We start from the raw sequence: 23119 nt of genomic DNA, 5'->3' as shown, positions 1-23119 counted from the left end.
GTCCTTAAATAATCCTTTACTAACCCCGGAGCACCTTGGCATCCTATATACAGGTACATATAGGGTGGGTGGGTGTGTGCACACCGGTGTTCTGCATCGCCCGCTTTTATTCTCCACGTTCTGGCTCCATGCCCGAAACGATGGTTACACTCTCTTCGCTGCCAGGACGCCGACTTCTCTGTTTGATACCGTCCTTCCATCCATCCATTCCTTTGGCCCCGCTGCCTTCGTGGCCCGGCCTTGCTGTGATTGGCTGCGAGTGCTGTCCTGTGATTGGTTGATACACTGAGCGTCCCGGATTGGACATTGAGGTTCTTTGCCTGGCGATGGCGCGACCAAGTTTGCGGCTCCGTGAGCTGCGCTTCGTCAGTGACAGCGATGTGTTGGATCACGTCTCCGAGAGGCCGCGGGGTGAGGCTTGGGGGGGGGGTGAGTGAGGCCTCCGCGAGGCCGCGGGGTGAGGCCTCCGCGAGGCCGCGGGGTGAGGCCTCCGCGAGGCCGCGGGGTGAGGCTTGGGGGTGGGTGAGGCCTCCGCGAGGCCGCGGGGTGAATCCGGGGAACCGTGACGTGTTCTCCGGGGGCGGCGGGTTGAAATCAGGGATATGTTCCCTACCGGACTGGGGTGGGTAATGGAGGTGGGGTGTGGTGGCGGGTGGGTATGTGTGGTGGGTAAGGGGTGTAGTCGGGATGGGTAAAGGGGTGGGCTGGGAGGTAAGCAAGAGAACGAGTCTGGGACACTTCCAGTCCACTGCTCTACTCGCTCTGCACCCATGACTATATGTCCAGGCACAATTCAAATGCCATCTATAAATTTACCGATGACAGTACAGTTGTTGGCAGAATCACAGACAGTAATGAGGAAGCGTACAGAAGAGAAGTAGTTTAGTTAGTTGAGTGGTCTCACAACAACAACCTTGCACTCTTCTTTTCTTTGGCTTGGCTTCGCGGACGAAGATTTATGGAGGGGGTAAATGTCCATGTCAGCTGCAGGCTCACTTGTGGATGACAAGTCTGATGTGGGACAGGCAGACATGGTTGCAGGGGAAAATTGGTTGGTTGGGGTTGGGTGTTGGGTTTTTCCTCCTTTGTCTTTTGTTAGTGAGGTGGGTTCTGCGGTCTTCTTCAAAGGAGGTTGCTGCCCGCCGAACTGTGAGGCGCCAAGATGCACGGTTTGAGGCGATATCAGCCCACTGGCGGTGGTCAATGTGGCAGGCACCAAGAGATTTCTTTAGGCAGTCCTTGTACCTCTTCTTTGGTGCACCTCTGTCACGGTGGCCAGTGGAGAGCTCGCCATATAACACGACCTTGGGAAGGCGATGGTCCTCCATTCTGGAGACGTGACCTACCCAGCGCAGTTGGATCTTCAGTAGCATGGATTCGATGCTGTCGGCCTCTGCCATCTCGAGTACTTCGATGTTAGGGATGAAGTCGCTCCAATGAATGTTGAGGATGGAGCGGAGACAACGCTGGTGGAAGCGTTCTAGGAGCCGTAGGTGATGCCGGTAGAGGACACGTGATTCGGAGCCGAACAGGAGTGTGGGTATGACAACGGCTCTGTATACGCTAATCTTTGTGAGGTTTTTCAGTTGGTTGTTTTTCCAGACTCTTTTGTGTAGTCTTCCAAAGGCGCTATTTGCCTTGGCGAGTCTGTTGTCTATCTCGTTGTCGATGCACTGAACATTAGTAAAACTAATAAGCTGAATGTGGACTTCAAGAGGAGGAAAACAGGAGAACAAAAACCAAACCTTATCTGCAGTGGAAAGAGTTAAAAACTTCAAATTCTGGGTGTAAACTTCTCTGATCCTGGGGCCTCCATGTTGATACAATCATGAAAAAAGCTCACCAGCAGCTATACTTCATTAGGCGTTTGAGGAGATTTGGTAATGTCACCAAAGACTTCTGCAAATTTCTACACTTATACCATGGAAACCATTCTTACAGCTTGCATCACTGTCTGGTATGGAGGTGCTCATGCACAGGAACTTGGCCAGCATCTTCATGGGCATCAGTCTTCACTTCATTGAGGACATTTGTAAGGAGCTGTCTCTTAAAGCAGCCTCTACACTCAGAGACTATCACCACCAAGGCTACGGCCTCTTCTCACTGCTACCATCGGGAAGGAGATACAGGAGCCTGAAGATGTACACCCATCAGCTTTTTCCCTACCACCATCAGATTTCTGAATAGACAATGAACAACATACACTACCTAATTTTCTCTTGTTTTGCACTCATTTATTTATTTTTTTATATGTATTTTATAGCAATATTTGAACTAAAATGTTGCTGCAATGCAACAAATTTTGTGACGTGACATTCTGATTCTGAGTCCAGAGGGGGTGGTGGACGTGAAACTGGATTGGAGTGCATCACCAAGACTCAGGAAAAAAGAGGCCAGAGATTATGAAATATCTCAGACAGGTGTGGCACGTCACCAAGAACGGTGTGTTTGATGCAAGGTACTCAACTTCAAGATATTGGGGAAGGTTGCTCAGGAAACGACTCACTTGAATCGAGGAAGGAAAGGCTAAAGATGGGTGTAATTGTTTGGCAGATCCCTTTGCTCTCACACTTGAAAGGGTATGAAACCTCTGGGTAAAATGCAGCACGTGTTTGGAATCAAGGTGCTGAATTTATTGAAAACAAGGGGAATGGATACGTTTCCCCAGCTGCTAAAAAAAAATCTGCAAATACTGGAGTCCAGTGCAGTACCCAAAAGTGCTGGAGAAACATAGCAGGTCATGCAGCATCCACAGGAAGTAAAAGATAGTTGATGTTTCGGGCCTGAACTCTTCATCAGGATGCTGTGATGCCTGCTGAATTTCTCCAGAACTTTTGTGACCTGTATCTTTTGCCCAGGTACATGGAGTCTTGACTGCATCAATTTAACGTGAGAGGGAAAAGATTTAAATGGGACCCGAGGGGCATCTTTAGTACAGAGGCTAGTAGGTATGTGGAATGAATGGTCAGAGGATGCACAACATTTAAAAGACTCAGACATGATCGTGAATATTGATAAAATACAGGTTACCTGAACTAGCACAGGTAGCCTAGTAAGATGGGGTTGAACAGTGCTTGTAGGTTGAATGGGCTGGAGGAAGTTGTGGTACTGTGGATGCACCTGAACAACTGTACTTCATTCTGACAAGAGGACCATATGCTGCTTGCCACTAATAGATGTCTTGTTTTGATTTTCAGGCATTAAGCCTCAGAATACCGCATCCCGGAAATTTGTGAGGGCAAAGGCAGATTCCAAACAGTGGAGGGAGACACAGGCAGATGGGGAGAGTCAAGAGATTTTCAATGAACAGGATTACATTGATGCTCTTGGAGCAGACAGTACAGGTACTAAGTACACTGCACGCTGGTGATATTCAGCACATTGCTGTTCAAATGTAATTGGAATGGAATAAGACCAATTCAGAACCAGGAGTTCACAGCGGAAAGGATGGATGGGAGAGATGGGTAGAGGATCTGTGACCTCTGAAAATATAATAAGTGGTTCCCAACCTTTTACTTTCCACTCACATACCACTTTTAAGTATTCCCTATGCCATAAGTGTTCTGTGATTAATAAGGGATTGCTTAAGGTGGTATTTGGGTGGAAGAAAAAGTTTGAAAACCACTGTTTTAATCATTCCAAACTGATTTGTTATGTGCACGGTTTCATAACTCCAAAGGAAATGGGCCAATGACAATTTTTCTCAAACAAAATATTTCAGTAACAATTGGGTCTAGAGCAATGATTCTCAACCTTCCCTTCCTAGGTTTCATAACTCCAAAGGAAATGGGCCAATGACAATTTTTCTCAAATAAAATATTTCAGTAACAATTGGGTCTAGAGCAATGATTCTCAACCTTCCCTTCCTACTCACATACCTCCTTAAGCAATCACTTACTAATCACAGAACACTTATGGCATAGGGAATTCTTAAAGTGGTATGTGAGTGGAAAGTAAAAGGTTGGGAACCACTGATATAATACAAGAAGACTGCAAGATGGGTAAAATCATTCAATTCAATATATATACCGTGCCCTATGTAACTATTGGGCTAATACAATATAAATGCCGACATACTGTGCTGAAATCTTTGCTAACAGTTATAAATGTTGGGAATTGTAAATCTCTACCTGCATTAGAAGGTACCCATTTGAAACAGAAATGAGGAGAAATTTCTTTAGCCAGAGGGTTGTGGATTTGAGGAATTAATTGCCACTTACAGTTGTGGAGGCTGATCATTGGGCATTTCAGGGGGAGATTGATAGGTATCTAATTAGTCAGGGTATCAAGGGATATGGGGAAAAGACCAGAATTTGGAACTAGATGTGAGAACAGTTTATCTCAGGGTGGAGTTGCAAAGGAGATTCAATGGCCTACTTCTGCTCTTTTATCTTGTGATCTATCCAAGGTGCCACATGCACAATAACTGTCCTTGGATTTTTCATATTGTACGTTTTTTTTTAGCTGAACCAGACCGATAGAGGTACAGTTTGAAAAGTTGAATTTGAGTCTTTGAATTTGCAGACTACTCCGAAAACACGAGCAATGCAGAGCACACAACAGGTGGTGATGTCTTTACCTTTCAAAGCATCAAAAGGGGAAACATGATGGCAAAGAAGGGTGAGTCCATCCTTGGCAAGGGAGTGTTGAGGACCTTGGGTTATGCTCAAGATATTGAGATGTAGAACTCAATATTGAACTGTAAACAAACTCGATGCTGTTCTGTGGATTCTTAGGCTCTGATACTTGTAGAATAGGTTCCTATACAGAGTAATGTTCTATACAGACCCAATTAATAATATGGTGGTGATACCTGTGGAGAGAATTATATTAAATTCTTTCAGCAGGAAGGAATATTTCCAGCACTAGAGATTGTGGTGATGAAACAATTTATTATTGATTTGTTCTTTCATTTTGTTTCGAATTTCAGCCTCTGAACTTGCTCACACCCCTGGGAAAAGTGTAACATTTTGTGCTGCCAACAGTCCACGAACGAAGGATAAAAATGGGAATCGCGGTGAGTCCTTGGAGAGCTTGAGTCATAATTGGGGAACATGGCTGGCAGGCTGGAGAGGTAACAGGTTTTAAGCTAGGCAGCCAAGTAATCAATTGGACTGGAGCTGATGATTTTTGTCTTTGAATCTCAAGTTTGTATTGCATGTTCTTCATTAATGTTGGCGTTGTAGCTGAGGCTGAATTTTTTTTTTGACTTTGTGTCCCACTGTCAGTTGTACCTCAAGTGTGAGCACTTTTTGAGACTCTACAGAAAATTCCAAGCTTGATGAAGAGTACAGAACTGTCTTTTGGATGAGTTTTTAATGTGAGATCCTGCCTGTACAGTCAGACAGACTGAAAAGGCCTCATACGGTAATTCTGAAGGAGAGAGGTGTTTGCACCAGTTTCTTAGTATTTATCCATCAACCAGCATTGCTAAAGGGGGTGACATTGTTCCCAGGTACAGGCCGTTTGCTTACAGTCGATTTCCATATATCTTTGTCACCCATGACCAGGGGAACTGCTGCATTTTTATTGTGGGGATTGACTTTGTACATTTCCTACAAAAGTATCTACACTTAAAAACTAAATCAGCTTTGAAGTACTTTGAAATGGCCTCTGTTTGTGAATGATGTATCAATGTTAGACTTTGATATTCCTTTCTCCTTCTCCCTCTTCTTATCTGCTTGTCACTTGATCTCTCTTTACCCCGACCACATCCTCTTCTCAGCTCCTCATCACTATATCTCCCTTTCCCCTCCCTCTTTCCAACCTTCATCACTAGCTCTCTTTCGACCTCCTCCTCATACTCCCTCTTAGCCCCTCATCGCTGGATCTTCAATGTCATGGGCTGCTGATCAAGCAATAGAGAGTGGTTGATAATGGGAACTCCTGCCAGAGGAGTGGGGGAATCCGATACAATTTCTATGTTTGAGGCATTTAGACACTAAAATTGGCAAGGCATAAAAGATAAAGCCCTAATGTATGAAAATGAGATTAATGTAGTTGGGCAAAAAGGTTAACATAGTGGGCCAAAGGGACTTGAAGGATTCCAACCCAAAACATCGACCTTTCTCTTTACTCTTGACCTGTGAGTTCCTCCTGCAGCATTGCTCCAGATTTCACCATCTGCAGTCTCTTGTGGGCCTGTTTCTGAGCTGTTTGACTCTGACGAGATCTGAGGTTGCCCTCAGTCTTTCTATCTTCTCCCTGAATCAGTGGCCAAACACCAGTTTCAGTTCCTACTGCTCCTCCACCTGAAATGTAGTAATTTGGAACTGACCAACTTGAAACCAGGACCACTTGGGCTGCTTGATTTCAGAAACTGGTATCAGGGTTAATTAGTTTGTGGAGATTAAGGCTTAGTTTTTGTCTTCTTAGGACAATCGATCCAGACCAAGACCCCCTCAAAGGTAAGGAAGGGTGGAAATTCAAATATTGGTTTTTTTTTAATTCTTGCAACAGAAAAGGAGGCTGTTTGGCCCATTGTGTTTATACCAACAGAATAATCGAATTGCCCTTTTATTCCCATGTAACTGCTTGATTTCTCCACCATGGATTATCCTACCCACTTGAACTACAGGTAATTCACATTCTATAATTAATCCATTGACCTACATGTTGAAAGAAACCTGAGTACCTGGAGGAAACCATTGGTCTACAGGGTGAATGTGTAAATTCCACACAGATGTCACTAGAGGTGTTTGGGGAAGTAGCATTAACCACTGCACTTTTGACTAGTTATTTTCATTCAAAGTTGTATTTCCTCTTCTCAACAAGTTGTAAGTGCTGGAATTTTTTAATGTGTAGAGGGAACTGCACTATTATTTAACCCCAGCTGTATTGGTGGTGCTTGAAGGGACAAGAGGGGCAGGAACTTCAAACTGTAAGTGGCCCATACACTTTGATATTTAAAAGTTGGTCTGTGATATTATTTCTGGCATCAAGAGTTACAATGTGTGTCAGAAGGAAGGTGCAATCCAAATGTGGATTTAGCATTGACAACAATAACTAATTTTCTGATTCTTCGTAACGGAGGAGTGGTTAAATTGTTGGACTGGTAAACCAGAGGCCTAAACAAGCAGGAACATTAGAGAGAAGTATATTTTGAGCCCGTCTCAGGCCCAAAACTGACTACCATTTATTTTCTAAGCATGCTGCATGACCTGCTGAATTTCTCCAGCATTTTAGTGTACTTCACTAGCACCCAACAACTGCAGAGTTTCCTTCTTAATGCCTGAATTAATAATTTGGAGGATGGGTTCAAGTCCCACCACCTATCCTGGACACACAACATATCCTCACTTGTCAGGAAGGCGCAACAATGGCTTCACTTGCTGAGAAGATTGAGGTGGGCAAGGCTACTGGCCACCATCCTGTCAAATTTCTGCAGCATCCTGGCTGACTACATTGCAGTGTGGTATGGTTGTTGTAGAGCATTGGATTGGAGGTCAAGCATAGGACCATAAAAGTGACAGAGAAAATCAATGGGGTCACCCAATTGATGTAATCAATGGAGATTGTTGTTTGAAGAGGGCGCATAAAATCATTGAGGACTTCTTCCACCATGCATGCAGCATCTTCCAGCTACTCCCTTCGGGAAATAGATACAAGCGTATCAGAGCCAGAATCACCAGGATGAGAAACTGCATCTTCTCACAGGCAATTAGAAACGACCCTAATGTGTTGTTTGTAGTGTGTTGTGTGTTTGCATGTTTTTGCACCAAAGACTGAAGGACACTGTTTTGCGAGTTGTACAATCAGAAGATAATAAACTAAAATCTGAAATTCCATCAATACCTAGATCCTGAAGGATAAATGTTGGTGTTGACACTAATGCTGTTAGATATTGTCTGTCTGTGGGAGGGATTGGGAACAGGGATTGAAGACTTATTGAGGGTTGATCAGAGACTGTTCTGAGTGGATATTTCTCCCCTGCAGAGTAAGAGGCGGTTTGTCTCCACAACCCCCTATAGGCTGAGGAAAAGGCTGATTGGTGAGTCTTCTGTGGGTTCGTGGTGACTTGTTCCAGGGTTGAAAAGTATCAAAATGCGGAAATGCTCTTGTCATAAATGTATAGGAATAGAGTGGAGATTATGTAGTCGGGAGGAAGAGTGCACAGTGGGTAGGAGGGGGGAAGTTCCATGCAATCAGCCTTTTGAGGAAGTCAGAGTTATGGTTGTGAGATGGAGCTGGTTAGTGAGGCACAGCTATTCATTGAACACTACAGTCAAGAAACAGGCCAAACTATTATTCGGCATAGTCTCATTGATCTTTACCTGGACCATACCCCTCCCATCCATGTACCTGTCCTAATTTTTGTTAAATGTCGAAATAGAGTCTGCATTCACCACTTCTTCTGGCAGCTTTTACCTTGAAGGGCTCGGGGTCGAAACGTCGGTAATATATCTTTACCTCCGAAAGATGCTGTGAGACCGGTTGAGTTCCTCCAGCATTTACTCTGTGTTTTTAGCTCATTACATACTCTCCCCAATCTCTGCTTGAAGTTTCCACTAATGCAACCATTCTCCTCCGGGAGTCCGAAGTAAGATGTGCAGCCATTCTCATTGTGAAAGGCTTGGGGAGGTGGGGGAGAGCTTGTGTATAGTCTACCTGGGATAAAGAGGGCAATGTGCTCAGTGTGGGCAGTCAAGGAGTAGGGGGTGCCTTGGCTGTTGTGTCATTTTGTTGGGAGGCGGTGTTGAATTTGGATTGGTGGGAGGTGGGGTGAAGTGGACAGTTGGGTGGTGGGATGTGGGTGGAACATCTGACTGAATCTGGATTTGTTTGAACCAGAATCACCTGGCCTCAGTAGTGCGAGTGATTACTCATCTTCTGACACGGAGGAGGAAGAGGGCAACTCCCCAGGAGGAGATACCAGTCATAGGCCTGCGCTTGAAGTAGCAAGTTCAGCTCCATCTCCTGGCAGGAAATCCACAAAACCTTCCCAGGTAGGTCCTGTGAGTTTGAGGATGGTGCACTGATCCGGAGGCAGATTAATTCTGAGAATAGGAAAATATCCAACCCTCCAACCATTGTCTTGCTTCAAATCAAGGAACATGCTCCCTCCTTGATGTGTTCAGGAAATGTACTGATGAATTGACTAAATGCTGGGTCAATGTGGTTCAGAGCTGCTTCTGCTGGATTCTTCTGCTCTGTGACTGAGATTGATGTCATTCATTCCATATTTCATCTTTGCCCCATCCCGCAAATTTTTATTCAGACACCTACCTGTTTTTTGCTCGTACTTTGTCGAAGGGCTCAGGTACGAAGCTCCTTTACTTCCTACAGATGCTGCGTGACCTGCTGAGTTTCTCTCGTACGTTTGTGCATTGCACTTGACCCCAGTGTCTGCAGACTTTGTTCTTTAATTGAGTATTCTACACTTAGTGTGTTCAAGGACTTAGCACTATGTTTCTTTCTAAACCTGTGCCTGTAATTCCCAAGGTTGATTAATTACCTCTGAGTTGCCAAAAGGAAAATTATCCATGGTGCAGTTCAGTCTTGAAACTATACCAGTGATATGATATAAGAAATGTTTGGTTGCAGGAGTGGCTCACAAAGACCAGTTGGATAATGGCCTGCTGTTTTGATGAGAATTGATGGAATGTTTTGGGTGAGACAGCACCCTGGATTTCCTTCAGAACAGCAGTTTGGGACCTCTTTTATCTACTTGAACAGAATCAGAATCTGGATTCATTGTCATGAGCAAGTCATAAAATGTGGTGTTTCGTGGTGGCATCATTAGTGCCAACATTCATGTTACAGGTACATAATCCTTTATCCAGATATCTAAAATCTGGAAAAGCTTCAAAATCTGGAAAGCGGGGAGAGAGGTGGCAGCATGAGTTGGGTGGGCGAGATGGGAGGGACCGGCAGCGCGAGTCGGGCGGGCGAGGGGGGGAGGAGACCAGCAGTGTGAGTCAGGCGGGCGGGGGGGAGACCAGCAGCGTGAGTCGGGTGGGCAAAGGGGGGGGAGGGGGAGAGGCGGCAGGGCGACTGGAAGGGGGTGGGGGTGGATACGGCAGCACAATTCGGGTGGGCTTAAATCTGGGTTTCTGAAATTCAGAAAAATCTGAAATTTGGAACACTGTCCCCCCAAGGGTTCCGGATAAAGGATCGTGTATCTGTATAACCTTCTTACAACATTATTATTAAAAAAGATATTAACTGCATGAAAAGTAAGGCATTGTCTTTGGTTCATTGATTATTCAGGAATCTGTTGACAGCTGGGAAGATGCTGTCCTGGTGCCATTGAGTGCTCATCTTTAGGCTCCTATACCTTTTTCCTAATGGTAGCAGAGTGAAGAGGGCTTGGCCTGGGTGGTGGGGGTTTTTGAGGATAGAGGCTGCTTTTCTTTTAAAGTCACCCGCCTCTTGTAGATGTCCTCAATGGAGTGAAGCCTAGTGCCTCTGATGTCACAGGTTGAGTTAACAACCTTCTGGAGTTTATTCTTGTCCTGGGAGTTGGCACCTCCATACCAGGCGGTGATGCAACCAGCCAGAATACTCTCCACAATAGAGGTTTTCGAGAGTCTTCGGTGATATACCGAATCTCCTCAGACACGTCACAAAGTATACTCACTGGCGAGCCTGAAGGTCAAACTGTAGTCTATGAAGAGCAGCTGTATGTATGAGTTGCTGTTTTCAAGGTGATCCAAAGTTGAATGAAGAGCCAGCGATATTGCATCTACCTTGGAGTGAATGTGGCAATAGGTTAATTGTAATGGGTCCAGATCTTTGCTTAGGTATGTGTTAATTTTGGCCATGACCAGCCTTTCAAAGCATTTCATCACAGTAGAAGTTAGTGCTACTGGACAGTAGTCATTGAGGCAGCTCACACTGCTCTTCTTGGGTACTGGGATGATTGATGCCCAGGCAGAAGAGAGGCTTAATTTTATGTCTTATCCAAAAGACTCACTAGACCACTTGGTGCCTTGACCTGGATTGCTGTTCCTGGATTTCTGGAGTGGGATTTAAACAGGTTTTGAAGTTGAGCGTGAAACCAACTGAGCCTTAGCAAAGTAGTGACTCACTCGATCTCTAGGATAGCATGAATTGCTGATTTTTTTTTCTTCTTTTCTTCCTTTAAGCCAAGCATTGTTGAGCTGTACTTTGAAGCTCATAGTAGTTCCAAAGTTTTGACTTCTGACCGCACCTTGCAGAAGCTTCAGACCCCAAAGCTGAACCAGGTACGTGGGGATCTAATAGCTAATGGCTGGGATAGAGCTGCCGTGGACTGGAAGGTGATCATTTGTTCCTGACCCATTGTAGGAGACCTTGGTGAGGTTACTGAGAAATGACAATTTGCCTTTCTCAGCTGAGATCAGGCAGCTGAACAACGGATACAAAGACTTCTTTTGTAAATGGATGTTGCAAACTCGGTGAGTACAGAACAGAGGCTTTCTGGGCAAGGAATGGTGATTGTGCAAGTATGCAATACATAGTGAAGCACAATGCAGTCCAGCGGTTTGGCTGGTCAAATTGTTGCCTTGCAGCCCGAGACCCAGGTTCGGTCCAACCTTGGACGCTGTCTGTGGGGAGTTTGCTTGTTCTTGCAGTGACTGTGGAGATGTTCGATGTGAATGAGCAGGCTTATAAAGAGAGATTGAGTAGCTTGGGTCTCTGCTCAATGGAGTTTAGAAGGATGGGAGGTTGGTGGTGGCAACCTTTGAGACATTAAAGATTCAAGATTCTTTTATTGTCATGTAATAAAACAGTAATAATATTATGTGAAATGAGAAAGAGAAGCAAAAGAGTCTCTTTAGAATCACTGACTGGATTCGCCTCCAGTGCTCCTGCAGCTACACAGACTTCAGTACAAACTATTGGCAACCTGAGGTCCAGATCCAAACCTCCAACACTATCAGAAAGCCTCCATCGTCCGAGGCTCCTTGAGAGGCCTTCCCACCCTTAGCTCCCTCTCACATCTGGGTTCCGATATCTGGTACCCCTTCAGCCAGTCTTGAGCCACTCCAGCACTCCGCCGGGTGAACATGGAGAACTTGTCACCAGTAATTCACCACTTTCTCTTTCTTCCTTAAGACTAGGGTTCAGCATTCTGTTGTATGGACTTGGCTCCAAGAGGGAATTGCTGGAAGATTTCCGATCTCAAATGCTGGAGAACAGTGTCCATATGATGGTGAATGGATTCTTCCCAGGCATCACTCTTAAAATGGTAAGAATTGGCCAAGTTTGTTTCTCCTTTTGCAGTAGATGGGCAGAGGGCAAAGGTTGCATGTGATTTGAAGCTCTGGTTCAGAATCAGGTTTATTGTTGTGAAATTTGTTTATTCTGTGGCAGCAAAAATTGCAATAAATTACATATCCGTAAATACATTATTTAAAAAAATAAATAAATTAGTGTCTGTTCATTGTCCATTCAGAAATCTGATGGTGGAGCGGAAGAAGCATGTTACGTTGGGCTCCTGTACCTCTTTCCTGATGGTAGCAGAGAGAAGAGGGCATGGCCTGGGTAGTGAGGGGCCTTGATGATAGAGGCTGCTTTCTTGAGATACCACCTCTTGTAGATGTTCTAATAGTGTGAAGACTGATGCCCATAATGGCACTGATTGAGCTCACAACCCTTTATAGCCTTTTCCTGTCCTGTGTATTGGCATCTCCATACCAGTCAGAATGCTCTCCATGGTACACCTGTAGAAATTTGCAAGAATCTTGCAGGTATGATATCCTTTTCTGCCTGGTGATGAGCTCTGTTCAAGTGACCTCTTCTTGGTGTACTATCTGAATTTGAGGTTGGAGTGTTGAGGGAGGAGAGGTTGGGGGTAATGTTTCTATGTAACTGAGCAATTATTGTATTACAGATTCTGAACTCTATTACAGAAGAAGTTTTGCAACATGAGGGAAGCTTTCGGAACCCCATGGACCAACTAAGCTTCATTATCAGGGCATTTAATGAGGGTGAGTTATCACTGTTTCTGTCCAGGCTCTGTATCTGGTAGAGAGGATGAGACAAGGTGGGGAGAGTAAGTGAGTTAGGAAGGTGGAGATGTGGGCATGATGGGGTCAGGATGATATGAGCCCTCCTCAAGAGGATAATTTGTGTGTGGTGGAGGGAGGGTGCAGAGATTGTGGTGGATTTTTTTTATTTTGGTACTGCACCTGCTATGTGTATCTTTTGCTCAGATTCCGATTTAGATCTTTACCTTATAATCCATAACATCGATGGGCAGATGTTACGTGGGGACCGGAACCAGCAGATTTTGAGCCAACTTGCTGCAATCCCTGGTGTCCATCTCCTTGCCTCCATCGATCATCTAAATGCTGCTTTAAGTGAGTGCCTCTGACCTTGATCAATGCTATGCTAGAACTAATGTGCCCCGCTGTTAATCTCGCAGAGTTCATCTGCGGATCCTCTCTAAATTGTGGCTCTAGGTTTGGACTGGTGGGGATGTGCCATGCTTTTTTTGTGTAAGTGGGAGGTTGGGGATTTCTGTCTTTTGTTGACTAGTGAGGGGTAACGTGCCCCCAGCCACGGCCGTCTGGGTTGCCAGCCCAGCCCCTGGGCCCCATCCATCTGGAGTAGCAGAGATGAACCTAACCAACAGTGACATGTTTCCTGTTTGACAGTGTGGGATCAGACACGGAGCTATCTCTTTAATTGGCTGTGGTACGAGGTGACAACCTTTAAGCCCTACACAGAGGAGACTTCATATGAAAACTCGCTACTGGTTCAACAGTCAGGAGCCTTGGCTTTGAGTTCGTTGACTCACGTGCTGCGCAGCCTCACTCCCAATGCTAGGTAATTGCTGGAGTGTTGCAATTCTGGGGTTAAAGGGATTTGGTATTCCTTAAACAGCGAAGCTCTTATTTGGTGTTGGGAACTCTTTTTAAAATGGAGTCCCTGGTGGGGGCTGTGAAGTGCCAGTTGATGAAGTAGACAAAGATGACGTGATCAAACAATATTCATGGCTTTTTTTAGCAGAAACTCATGGTACAAGAATGAAAGACAATAGATGCATATACAGTTATATCCAAGGGGAGTTTCCTTAACAGCAGAGATAATGCACAGTCAATGTTAGCACAGCAAGGCTCGCCAGAGGGGAGACAGGCAGCTTGGCAGATATTCACCACAGTCTTCCCCCTGGCAGAAGAAGGGTTAAAATCAAAAGGACAGCTGCTGAGAAAGACTGGATGCCAGGTTTGGCCTTGAGATACTCTAACAGCCAAAATACCCCAGTATCTAGCAAGCAATCAAAATATAATGAGATGTTTTATGAATATGTCAGCCTATCAGGTTGTTTACGAATTCTGGTGTTTCGTCTCAAAACAGGTGGCTCCTTTGCAACCTTGGGAACTGGTACAGGTCCTGGGTCAGTAGTTTGGGAAGGACTGACTTCTGGACCCGCTCCAGAATCGCCAGCGTGAGGCAGTGGAGCCTCAGCATGGCCATCTGAAAGCTGACTAGGGGGTCAGAGGCTGGGGGGGGTGAGTCCAACCTCTCAGTCTCACTCTGAGTAGGGGTGCGAGGAAAGGGCGAACCAGGCAAGGCCAGATCTCTTAGAGGTACAGTGTCAGTACTCCCGTCTGGGTATTTAACATGAGCGTAGTTGGGGTTACTATGCAGTAGCTGAACTGGTTGGACTAGGGGGTCTGTTTTATGTGCCCGAGCGTGGATCTTCAGCGGCACGGTCCCAGGCTCAGATAAACAGGCTGGCCAGTCCATCACAGTTCCTGATTTGTGAGGAAAGGCAAACATACGTTCATGAGGTGTTTGATTTGTTGCGGTATACAATACAATAAAGACCAAATAGAATGTAGTGCCTCAGGCAGCACCTCCTGCCACTGGGTAACAGGGTAACCATGTGTTTTTAAAGCAAGATTAACAGTCTTCCAGACTGTAGCATTAGCCCTTTCAACCTGCCCATTACCCTGCAGGTTGTAGCTTGTGGTACGGCTGGTGGCAATCCCCTTTCGTAGCAGGGCTCGCTGCAGTTCAGCGCTCATGAATCCTGAGCCTCTAGCGGTATGAATGTAATTGGGAAACCAAAAATGCGGAAAATTCTGTCAAGTGACTTAATGAGAGACGCTGACGAGACGTCAGGGCAGGGTATCGCAAAGGGAAACATGGAATATTCGTCAATTACAGTAAGGAAATGTACATTTTTGTTGTTGGAAGCTAACGGCCCTTTAACATCTAAGCTAATCCTCTCAAAAGGTCACGTTGCTTTGATGAGAGTGGCCTCCGGAGCTCTGAAGTATTGCAGTTTGTATTCTGCGCAAACAGGACAGCTTTTAGTCAGTTTCCTGACTTCTTCCAGAGAGTAAGGAAGGTTGTTAGCCCTTATGTAGTGGAAGAATCTCGTGACTCCTGGGTGGCACAGTCTGCTATGGAGCTCTTTTAGCCCCTCTAGCTGAGCACCAGCAGCAGATCGTGACAATGTGTCAGAAGGATCATTTAACCTGCCCGGTCTGTACTGGATCTCATAATTATAAGTTGAGAGTTCTATTCGCCAGTGTGCCATCTTATCATTCTTGATTTTACTTTTGTGTTTAGTACTGAACATGTAGGCTACAGATTTCTGATCAGTGACAGGAGTAAATTTTCTGCCAGCTAGAAAGTGTCTCCAGTAGCGAACAGCTTCAATAATAGCCTGGGCTTCTTTTTCAATGGCAGGATGTTTAAGTTCAGGTCAGTGTAATGTGCGGGAGAAGAATGCCACGGGTCTGCCCTTTTGATTAAGGGTTCCTGCCAAGGCACAATCTGAGGCATCAGTTTCCACTTGGAATGGGACATCCTCATCAATGGACGAGAGTGCAGCTTTGGCAATATCAGCTTTAATTCTCTCGAAAGCCTTCAAGGCCATTAGAGAGAGAGGAAAGGATTTAGTGTCAAACAGAGGGCATCCCTTCATGGCGTAGTCCCAAACCCATTTGCAGTAGTAGGAAAAGAATCCCGTACACCTTTTAAGGGTTTTTGCTGAGTTTGGGGGTTGTAACTTCTTAAGTGGGGCCATTCTTTCCGGGTTGGGGCGAATTTCGCCCTTGTGGACAATGTAGCCCAGAATGGGTAGATCTGTCACGTTGAACACACATTTCCCCTCATTAAATGTAAGGTTGAGTTCTTTAGCTGTTGCTAAAAATTTCTTTCAGTTGTTGTCGTGCTCAGCCTGTGTTTTCTCACAGATAGTGACATTATCCAGATAGGGAAATGTTCCCTGTAACTCGTACGTCCTAACAATCTTATCCATTTCCCTCTGAAACACGGACACACCATTAGTGACCCCAAAACGTACCCTTTTAAACTGGTATAACCCTACCCCCCTCCATCAGCCTCAAAGGCTGTATAGGGTTATTCCTTTTTTTTAATGGGGATTTGGTGATAAGCTGCTTTGAGGTCGATAGTGGATAACACTTTGTATTTTGCTATCTGATTAATCATTTCATTGATGCGTGGCAGGGGGTGGGCATCCAGGTTAGTGTAACGGTTGATTGTCTGGCTGTAGCTAGTCGTTTCTTACTGTGATTTTTCACAACTACCACCTAGGCTCGCCACGGACTCTTACTGGGTTCAATTACTCCCTCTTTAAGCAGTCTCTGGGTCTCAGCTTTGATAAACTCATGATCCTCTTTGCTGTAAGAATGGCTCTTAGTGGCAATCGGCCGACACTCGGGGGATAAATCACTGAAAAGGGAGGGAGCTTTGATCTTTAATGTGGACAGACCACAGTAACTAGCGCAGGGGATGGTAAGTGTAGGTAGTTGATTTAATTTAACACTACACTGTTCATCTGAGATTGAATATCTAACCCCAGTACCACCAGGGGGGCAGAGCTCCTACATAATAAAGAGCCACATATCAGCCAGGCAATATCCCTGCAAATTTAAAGTAACTTTACACTTGTCCCGTACAGTTTTTGTAAGTTCACTACAAGTCATCGATACCTTTCGGTTCGCTGGATATCACTGCAAATTTAAGGCTCTGGCAACTCTCTCGTGGATGTAGCTGTCAGCACTGCCCGAGTCTATTAGACAATCAAGAGTCTCACCATTCACCTCCCCCTTCATAGTCGACCGTTCCAGTCCATAACATGCCCCAAGCTTTGGAGTCAATTGAGCTATCACAGGGGATCTCACCTCGCCGTCACTTAAAGTCGATTCAGCCTGCTCGTCTGAAGATTCCCCCTTTTCACAGTTGTCTTCCATTCCTGCAGCTCCAGGATGCATTTTCTTGGTGATTCTCTTCTTCTTCTCATCATTGGGAGTACTTTTCACCTTACACACTTTAGCGTGTTTCCCTTTGCGATACCCTGCCCTGACGTCTCGTCAGCGCCTGTCATTAAGTCACTTGTCAGAATTTTCAGCATTTTTGGTTTTCCCAATAACATTCATACCGATAGAGGCTCAGCATTCATGAGCGCTGAATTGCGGCGAGCCCTGCTACGAAAAGGGATTGCCATCAGCCGTACCACGAGCTACAACCCGCAGGGCAATGTGAATGGTGAGATTCTTGATTGACTAATAGACTCGGGGAATGCTGCATTCATTTCTGCTAATAAAATTGAAGTGCCAGTTGATGAAGTAGACAAAGATGATGTGGTCAAACAATAATCATGGGCTTTATTAGCAGAAACTCATGGTACAATAATGAAAGACAATAGATGCATATACAGTTATATCCAAGGGGAGTGTCCTTAACAGTAGAAATAATGCACAGCCAATGTTAGTACAGCAAGGCTCACCAGAGGGGAGACAGGCAGCTTGGCAGACATTCACCACAGATTGGGCTTGGGTAAGCAGGAACTGACTTGCGAGAAACTCTGCCTGAACCAGTTATTTTCAGATACAGTTTGTTTAGACTGAAATTATGTATCTTCCTCTGCAGAGGAATATTTAAACTTTTGGCTCGATTCCAATTGGAAAATAAGGATAGCTCATCTCACCCAGGTAAGGACAGTGATGGAAGTGAGTGGAGAGATTGGATGTGGGTGGGGGTGGGGGGGGGGAACCAGTTCTCTCTGATTTAATGTATAAAAATTTTTCAAATGTTTATCCTGAACAATTTTCACAGAAATAATTGAATAGTCCACGTTCCTGATAAAACACTTTGGAAAAAATCAGCCACGGTGGCCATGGGTAATATTTTGGCAGGGCAGCTCTGAAGGAGGCAAGATGGTGGCATTGAGCAAGGATTGGCTTGGCATCAGGACAGGATCCTGAGGCAGTGCTCGGTAGGACCACCAAGAAATGGATGAGAGGCGGAGGCAGGCGCGATGGAAAGCAGGTCGCTGGATGCAGGTGGTGGAAGGAGGAGGTGTGGAGACCCTTTGTGCTCCGAAGGGATTTTCCTTTATCTCCTTTTTCTTTTGCAATATGGGACAGGAGGGTGACGATTTGTCATTAGCCTGTGACTTGCAAGAGAGGGAAAGCTTTTCTCCCTATATTGGTGTATGGGAAAAAAGGACAGCATTGCCAGAGCTGCTGCATTGGCAGTGTTGCTGCTAGTACAGATCCGGGGAGAGCAGAGAGTGGAGGCACACGCTTTTCTGTGGGGTTCTACCATCCATTCCTACTTCTGATAGCTCTATACAGGCTTTAAAACGCCTATTAAAGGGACCAACGGAAGTTTATTTTTAAATCCTGCGATCACAGGGTCTGGGCCCTAGAGGATGGTGCCTGTGTTTGGCACTGGCCTTGAGGTGTTGCAGACTCTTAGAAGCAGAGGACTGGTGCATGGCACCAGAAAATGGGCAGAACAACCTGTTTGAGAAGTAAGCAGAGACTACCTATGGGATTATAACTAGTAAGGGTTCTGTGGCTGAAGAATGTACAGGCAGTGAGCTGTTGGTGACTCAAGGCAAAGAATCAATGCAGGCTGCTGGCGACTACAGTCAAAGAGACATGAGGCTGTGGACTGCTGGAGACTGGCTCCTGATAGAGTGAAGGAGTATGAGGTATCAGAACCAGGATGTGAGGGTGCTGAAGGCACTGAAGTTTTTTCTAATCATGTTGGAGATTTAGATCTGGAGTTCAGATTGCTGATGGTTTAGACTGAAGTCTTTGTGGCTGCAGAGGTACAGGAGGGCTGAAGGTAAATCCACGGACAGTCAGTGACTTGGGGGGACTTTCATTTACTACTTTTTTCTGACTAAGGGGCACCGGACAATTTCTGCTGATGGCGTATCTTTTCCCTGTTGGAACAGGTTCCCACACTCAGTCAAGGGATTGTCTGCCCCACATGGGAACAGGGTCCCGAGCTCAGTTAAGGGACTAACTGCCCGTGTCAGAATAGGGTCCCTTGTTCAGTCAAGAGGTTGACTGCCCACCTGGGAACAGGGTCACGTTAGGAACAAGATCCTGCTTTCAGTCAAAGGGCTAACTGACCGCATGGGAATATAGTTCCACAATCAGGCAAAGGGCTGACTGTCTGTGTGGGAACACGGTCCCACGTTTAATCAAGATTCTGACGTCTGCATGGGAAAACAGTCATGCATTCAGTCAAGGGGCTGTCTGCTCACACGGGAACACGGTCTCACATTCAGTCAAGAGGTTGACTGCATGTGTGGGAACAGGGTCTCGGTAACTTTCTACCTTCCTCTCAGGTTTGTCCTTTCAGGATTTCTACCGTCGATGTCGTGAGGCCTTCCTGGTGAATAGCAATCTCACTCTGCGCGCACAGCTCACCGAGTTCAGAGATCACAAGCTGATCAGGAGTAAAAAGGTGAGGACCACTAGGGCAGATGAAATGTTGTCTCTCCCAGATCTGCTCCAGAGGTTGGGTCCTTAACTTCTTGCTGTCTGAAATGGGGGTGTTCACCAATCCCCAGCTCCCACCCTACATCCCCGGAGATCATCTCAGATAGTTAAAATGCTCTGATTGTTTTCACCAACCCTTTCCTTCACCTTTTACTGAGAATTGTGTTATTTGTAGTTAACCTTTTTTAAAGAGAAAAGGAGGGGCAGAGCATGTCTTGGATCAAGCTTCTTGCCAAGATCACATGGAATAGACACAATAAAAAAGGAGACCATTCAGCCCATCATGTCCTCATCAGCTGTCAGAGCAACTTACTAGTTCCACACCCTTGGCCTCTTCTCTGTAGCTTCGCAAATTTCTCCATCGTAAATTCATCCATTTCCCTCCATGAAGGCTACAAGGGAACCTGCCTCCATCCCAATTGCAGGTAGTGAATTAAAAATTCCAACCACTCAATGTAAAAGTTTCTCAGTCATCTGTAAATTCCCTTTATCTTGTACTCATGAGGTCCAGCCCTCGACCCCCTCCATTATTAGGAACAACACCCACTATTTGGTCTGTTGAGGCTCCTCATTGTCTTGCGGACTTTTGTCAGACGTCTCTTCTGCCTCGCCTTGAAAGAAACCAATTCCAACCTTGCTGTCTTTATAACTTCATCCCAGCATTCATTCTTGTCAATCTTTACTGGGCCCTCTCATTCTATAATGAGCCAACCAAAATTCAACATAATCCAAGTGAGATTAGACCACTGGTTTAAGATAACCATTGTTTTTATATTCTTGTACGTAAACTGAAAAAGTTTATCTCCTTTATTGACCACTTTTTCAACTTCCATTAACACTCTTAACTCCAGGTCCATCTGCTCCTTTTCAAACATTATTATTCTCGACTGCCTTCCTGCCAAATTCATCGCTCTGTATTTCTTCACATTTAACTTTATCTGCTATGCTTCTGCCCACTCTTCCAGTCTGTTTCAATCCTGCTGCAGTTTAGCACTATCCTCTGATTGGTTTTGTATATCTGCATAGAAATTGTAGCTTGCTTCCCCAGTCTCGGTCATCAATAAGAAACAATATTCCCATCGCCAATCCCTGTCACCATTCATCTTCCTCCGATTGGAAAACCAACTTCCTGTCTCAAGTTCAAGTGAATTATCTGACTACATGCACAACTAGACAAAACACCGTTTCTCTGGACCATGGTGCACACACAATACATAGTAATCACATGTACTGTATATATACACATCTAATTTAAAATAAATCTATATTAGTATTTTGAAATGATTTGCTCTGTTGCAGGACACTATTCACCAAACATACAGCCTGCGGGAAGCTCTTTCCCATCCTGAAGGTCCTAATTTTGAGGCTCTTGTTCCTCCTGAGGAGGTCAAAGATACTGTGCTGGAAGGAGAGGGTCTTCAATAATTCTTTAAGCCCTTTTTAAGCAATTCCATCTGCCCCTTTTATGCCATGTGTGTTAACTTTGCTGATTAGCTAGATATGCCATATGTAACCTAATGCCTTCTTGACCTCCATGTCCATCACCTTGATTGTATTAATCTCTGATGTTTCACCAAGAATGTTATCAGGTCAGTTAACCCGGTAGCAGCTTGTAATCCATTATCCTTTAGGTAGCAGTCCTGTCTTGGGTCAGTTTTCTTGAGCTATTTCCTACCATTGAGGTTAAACTGAGTGTGGCCTGTAATTGCTGGATTGTCCTAAACAAGGGAGTAAAAGTAGAACTAACATTTGCCACTGTCCAGTCATTTGGGACCATTTCCTTTCCAAAGTCCATTGAATTCTCTGAAGGTATTTTCCTGTACATCCCACATAATCTTTGGATATATCACATCAGGTCCTTTGTATTTTTCAGGTAATGTTTCTAATATCAACTTTTAAAATATATCCTGTGTCTCAACTCTTTTTCACTCTTTTGGAAACTTTCTCTTCCCTTGTTAAAACAGATACTGAGTGTTCATTTAATTATTTAACACTGTCCTCAGCATCCATGTACAAGTTCTCATTTGGCCCCGCTTTTCAATGTCCTACTCTTTTACTGAATAAATGCCTGAAGAATACTTTCACACTCCCTTTTATGTTGGTAGCTAACCTTTTCTTAAATGTTCTCTTTGCCTTATTTTGCTCTATCCCTCTAGTTTGTTTCTGCCTGGTGCTTGCTGGTATTAACAACATGATGCTGGTCAGAAAGGAGGGCAGTTAGCTCAACACAATTACAGTGCCAGTGACCAGGGTTCAAATCAGCCGCTGTCTATGAGCAGTTTGTATGTTCACTCCGCGACCTGTTTGGGTTTCCTTGGGTGCTTTGGTTTCCTCTCACCCTTCAAAAATCTATGGGGTTTGTAGGTTAATTGGTGTATTTTGGCTTGTCGGCTAGAAGGATCTGTTATCGTACTGTATAATTTTTTTTAATAAAGAAGTTGCTTTTATCTTCCTTTGTATTTTCCAGGGAACTCTATCCCTCATGTGAGTATACGATAACTGTCCTTGAACCACGTATTCCTTAAGGGCAGCCTGTTCTGTTACAATTTTTCTTATCAATTTATGATTCCAATTTATCTCCGCCAGATCCAGTCTCATCCCATTGAAAATGGCCTTCCCCCATCTGTCATTTTGGAGATACTATAGAATTCCATTCTAATTGATATTTACAATTGAACTGGGTGTGTTCCGGGTCTTTTTAAAGATGAGTAGTTGCTCTTCATGGCTGCAGAGGATTCTTGGATTACTGTTGGGGTTTCCTGTTCTCGACATTGCGTAATCAAGCAGTCACTTAATTTATCTTTCAGGGTGCTGGTGGTGTTGAATGTCTTGTCATCCCTGTTGACTGTGCAACACTGAATGACTATCTAGAAATGGAGGATAAAGAGACCTAGATGGAAGAGGGATATTCCTCTGGGTAAATGGTTACAGGAAAGCATTGAACGTCAATCACTCAACTTGCAGTTCACCTCTTGTTATGAAGGATTGTATGAAAATGTCTACAATGAACCACAGACCCAGAGGTGCTAGTCCCTTCATTTATTACCTTGGTGACAAATAGCTTATCCTCAGTGGATTGCAAGATCCTGTCATGCAAGACCCTCTGGTTGCAGAGGAATAAGGTGCGAATTTGTGGTCATGGTTACACAAGACTCAAGTGCTTTCTGTGGAACATTCTTTGTTGGGTGAGATGTTCCCTGTTGACTTTTCTTTAAACTTCAGAAACCAATTTTTCACCTTCCTATGGATGGTGTTTCTCCTTTTCAGAATTTTGTAAGAAAACAAAAAATTCTATTAAATATCTCAAATTGTGCATCAACTACACCTTGAACTTTGTGTATGTTTTGTTTCTGTCAACTCCCATCACATCATCTCTTGTTTCTGTCCTACTGCTCCCTTCACATTTCTTC

The 23119-nt window shown here is 44.7% G+C and overlaps 1 protein-coding gene across 2 annotated transcripts; it reads left to right on the top strand.

The window, feature by feature from the left end:
• Positions 1-307: 307 nt before the first annotated feature.
• On the top strand, positions 308-23031 carry orc2 (origin recognition complex, subunit 2). 2 transcript variants are annotated; one of them, XM_069934356.1, is made up of 16 exons: positions 308-411; positions 3198-3344; positions 4525-4620; positions 4931-5017; positions 6376-6407; positions 7936-7990; positions 8791-8945; positions 11088-11186; positions 11269-11378; positions 12040-12172; positions 12818-12914; positions 13140-13286; positions 13584-13755; positions 17839-17900; positions 19556-19674; positions 22517-23031. In XM_069934356.1, exons 1-16 carry the CDS (start codon positions 327-329, stop codon positions 22601-22603), a joined length of 1683 nt encoding a protein of 560 aa, XP_069790457.1. In that variant the 5' UTR covers positions 308-326; the 3' UTR covers positions 22604-23031. The 2 variants fall into 2 exon arrangements, with proteins under 2 accessions (XP_069790457.1, XP_069790458.1); XM_069934357.1 differs by lacking the exon at positions 22517-23031 and having other exon boundaries at positions 19570-19671.
• Positions 23032-23119: the final 88 nt, after the last annotated feature.

Source organism: Narcine bancroftii, chromosome 4, assembly GCF_036971445.1.
Source record: "Narcine bancroftii isolate sNarBan1 chromosome 4, sNarBan1.hap1, whole genome shotgun sequence".
In the NCBI taxonomy this organism is placed as follows: domain Eukaryota; kingdom Metazoa; phylum Chordata; class Chondrichthyes; order Torpediniformes; family Narcinidae; genus Narcine; species Narcine bancroftii.
Note: the sequence above shows the minus strand (reverse complement) of the source record. Positions and strands in the feature narration are given on the sequence as shown.

Coding starts and splice junctions, on each gene's coding strand:
- orc2 (XM_069934356.1), top strand. CDS start 327: ATGGCGCGACCAAGTTTGCGGCTCCGTGAGCTGCGCTTCGTCAGTGAC. Junction 11,187..11,268: donor AGACCCCAAAGCTGAACCAG/GTACGTGGGGAT, acceptor GACCCATTGTAG/GAGACCTTGGTGAGGTTACT. Junction 13,756..17,838: donor AGCCTCACTCCCAATGCTAG/GTAATTGCTGGA, acceptor CTTCCTCTGCAG/AGGAATATTTAAACTTTTGG.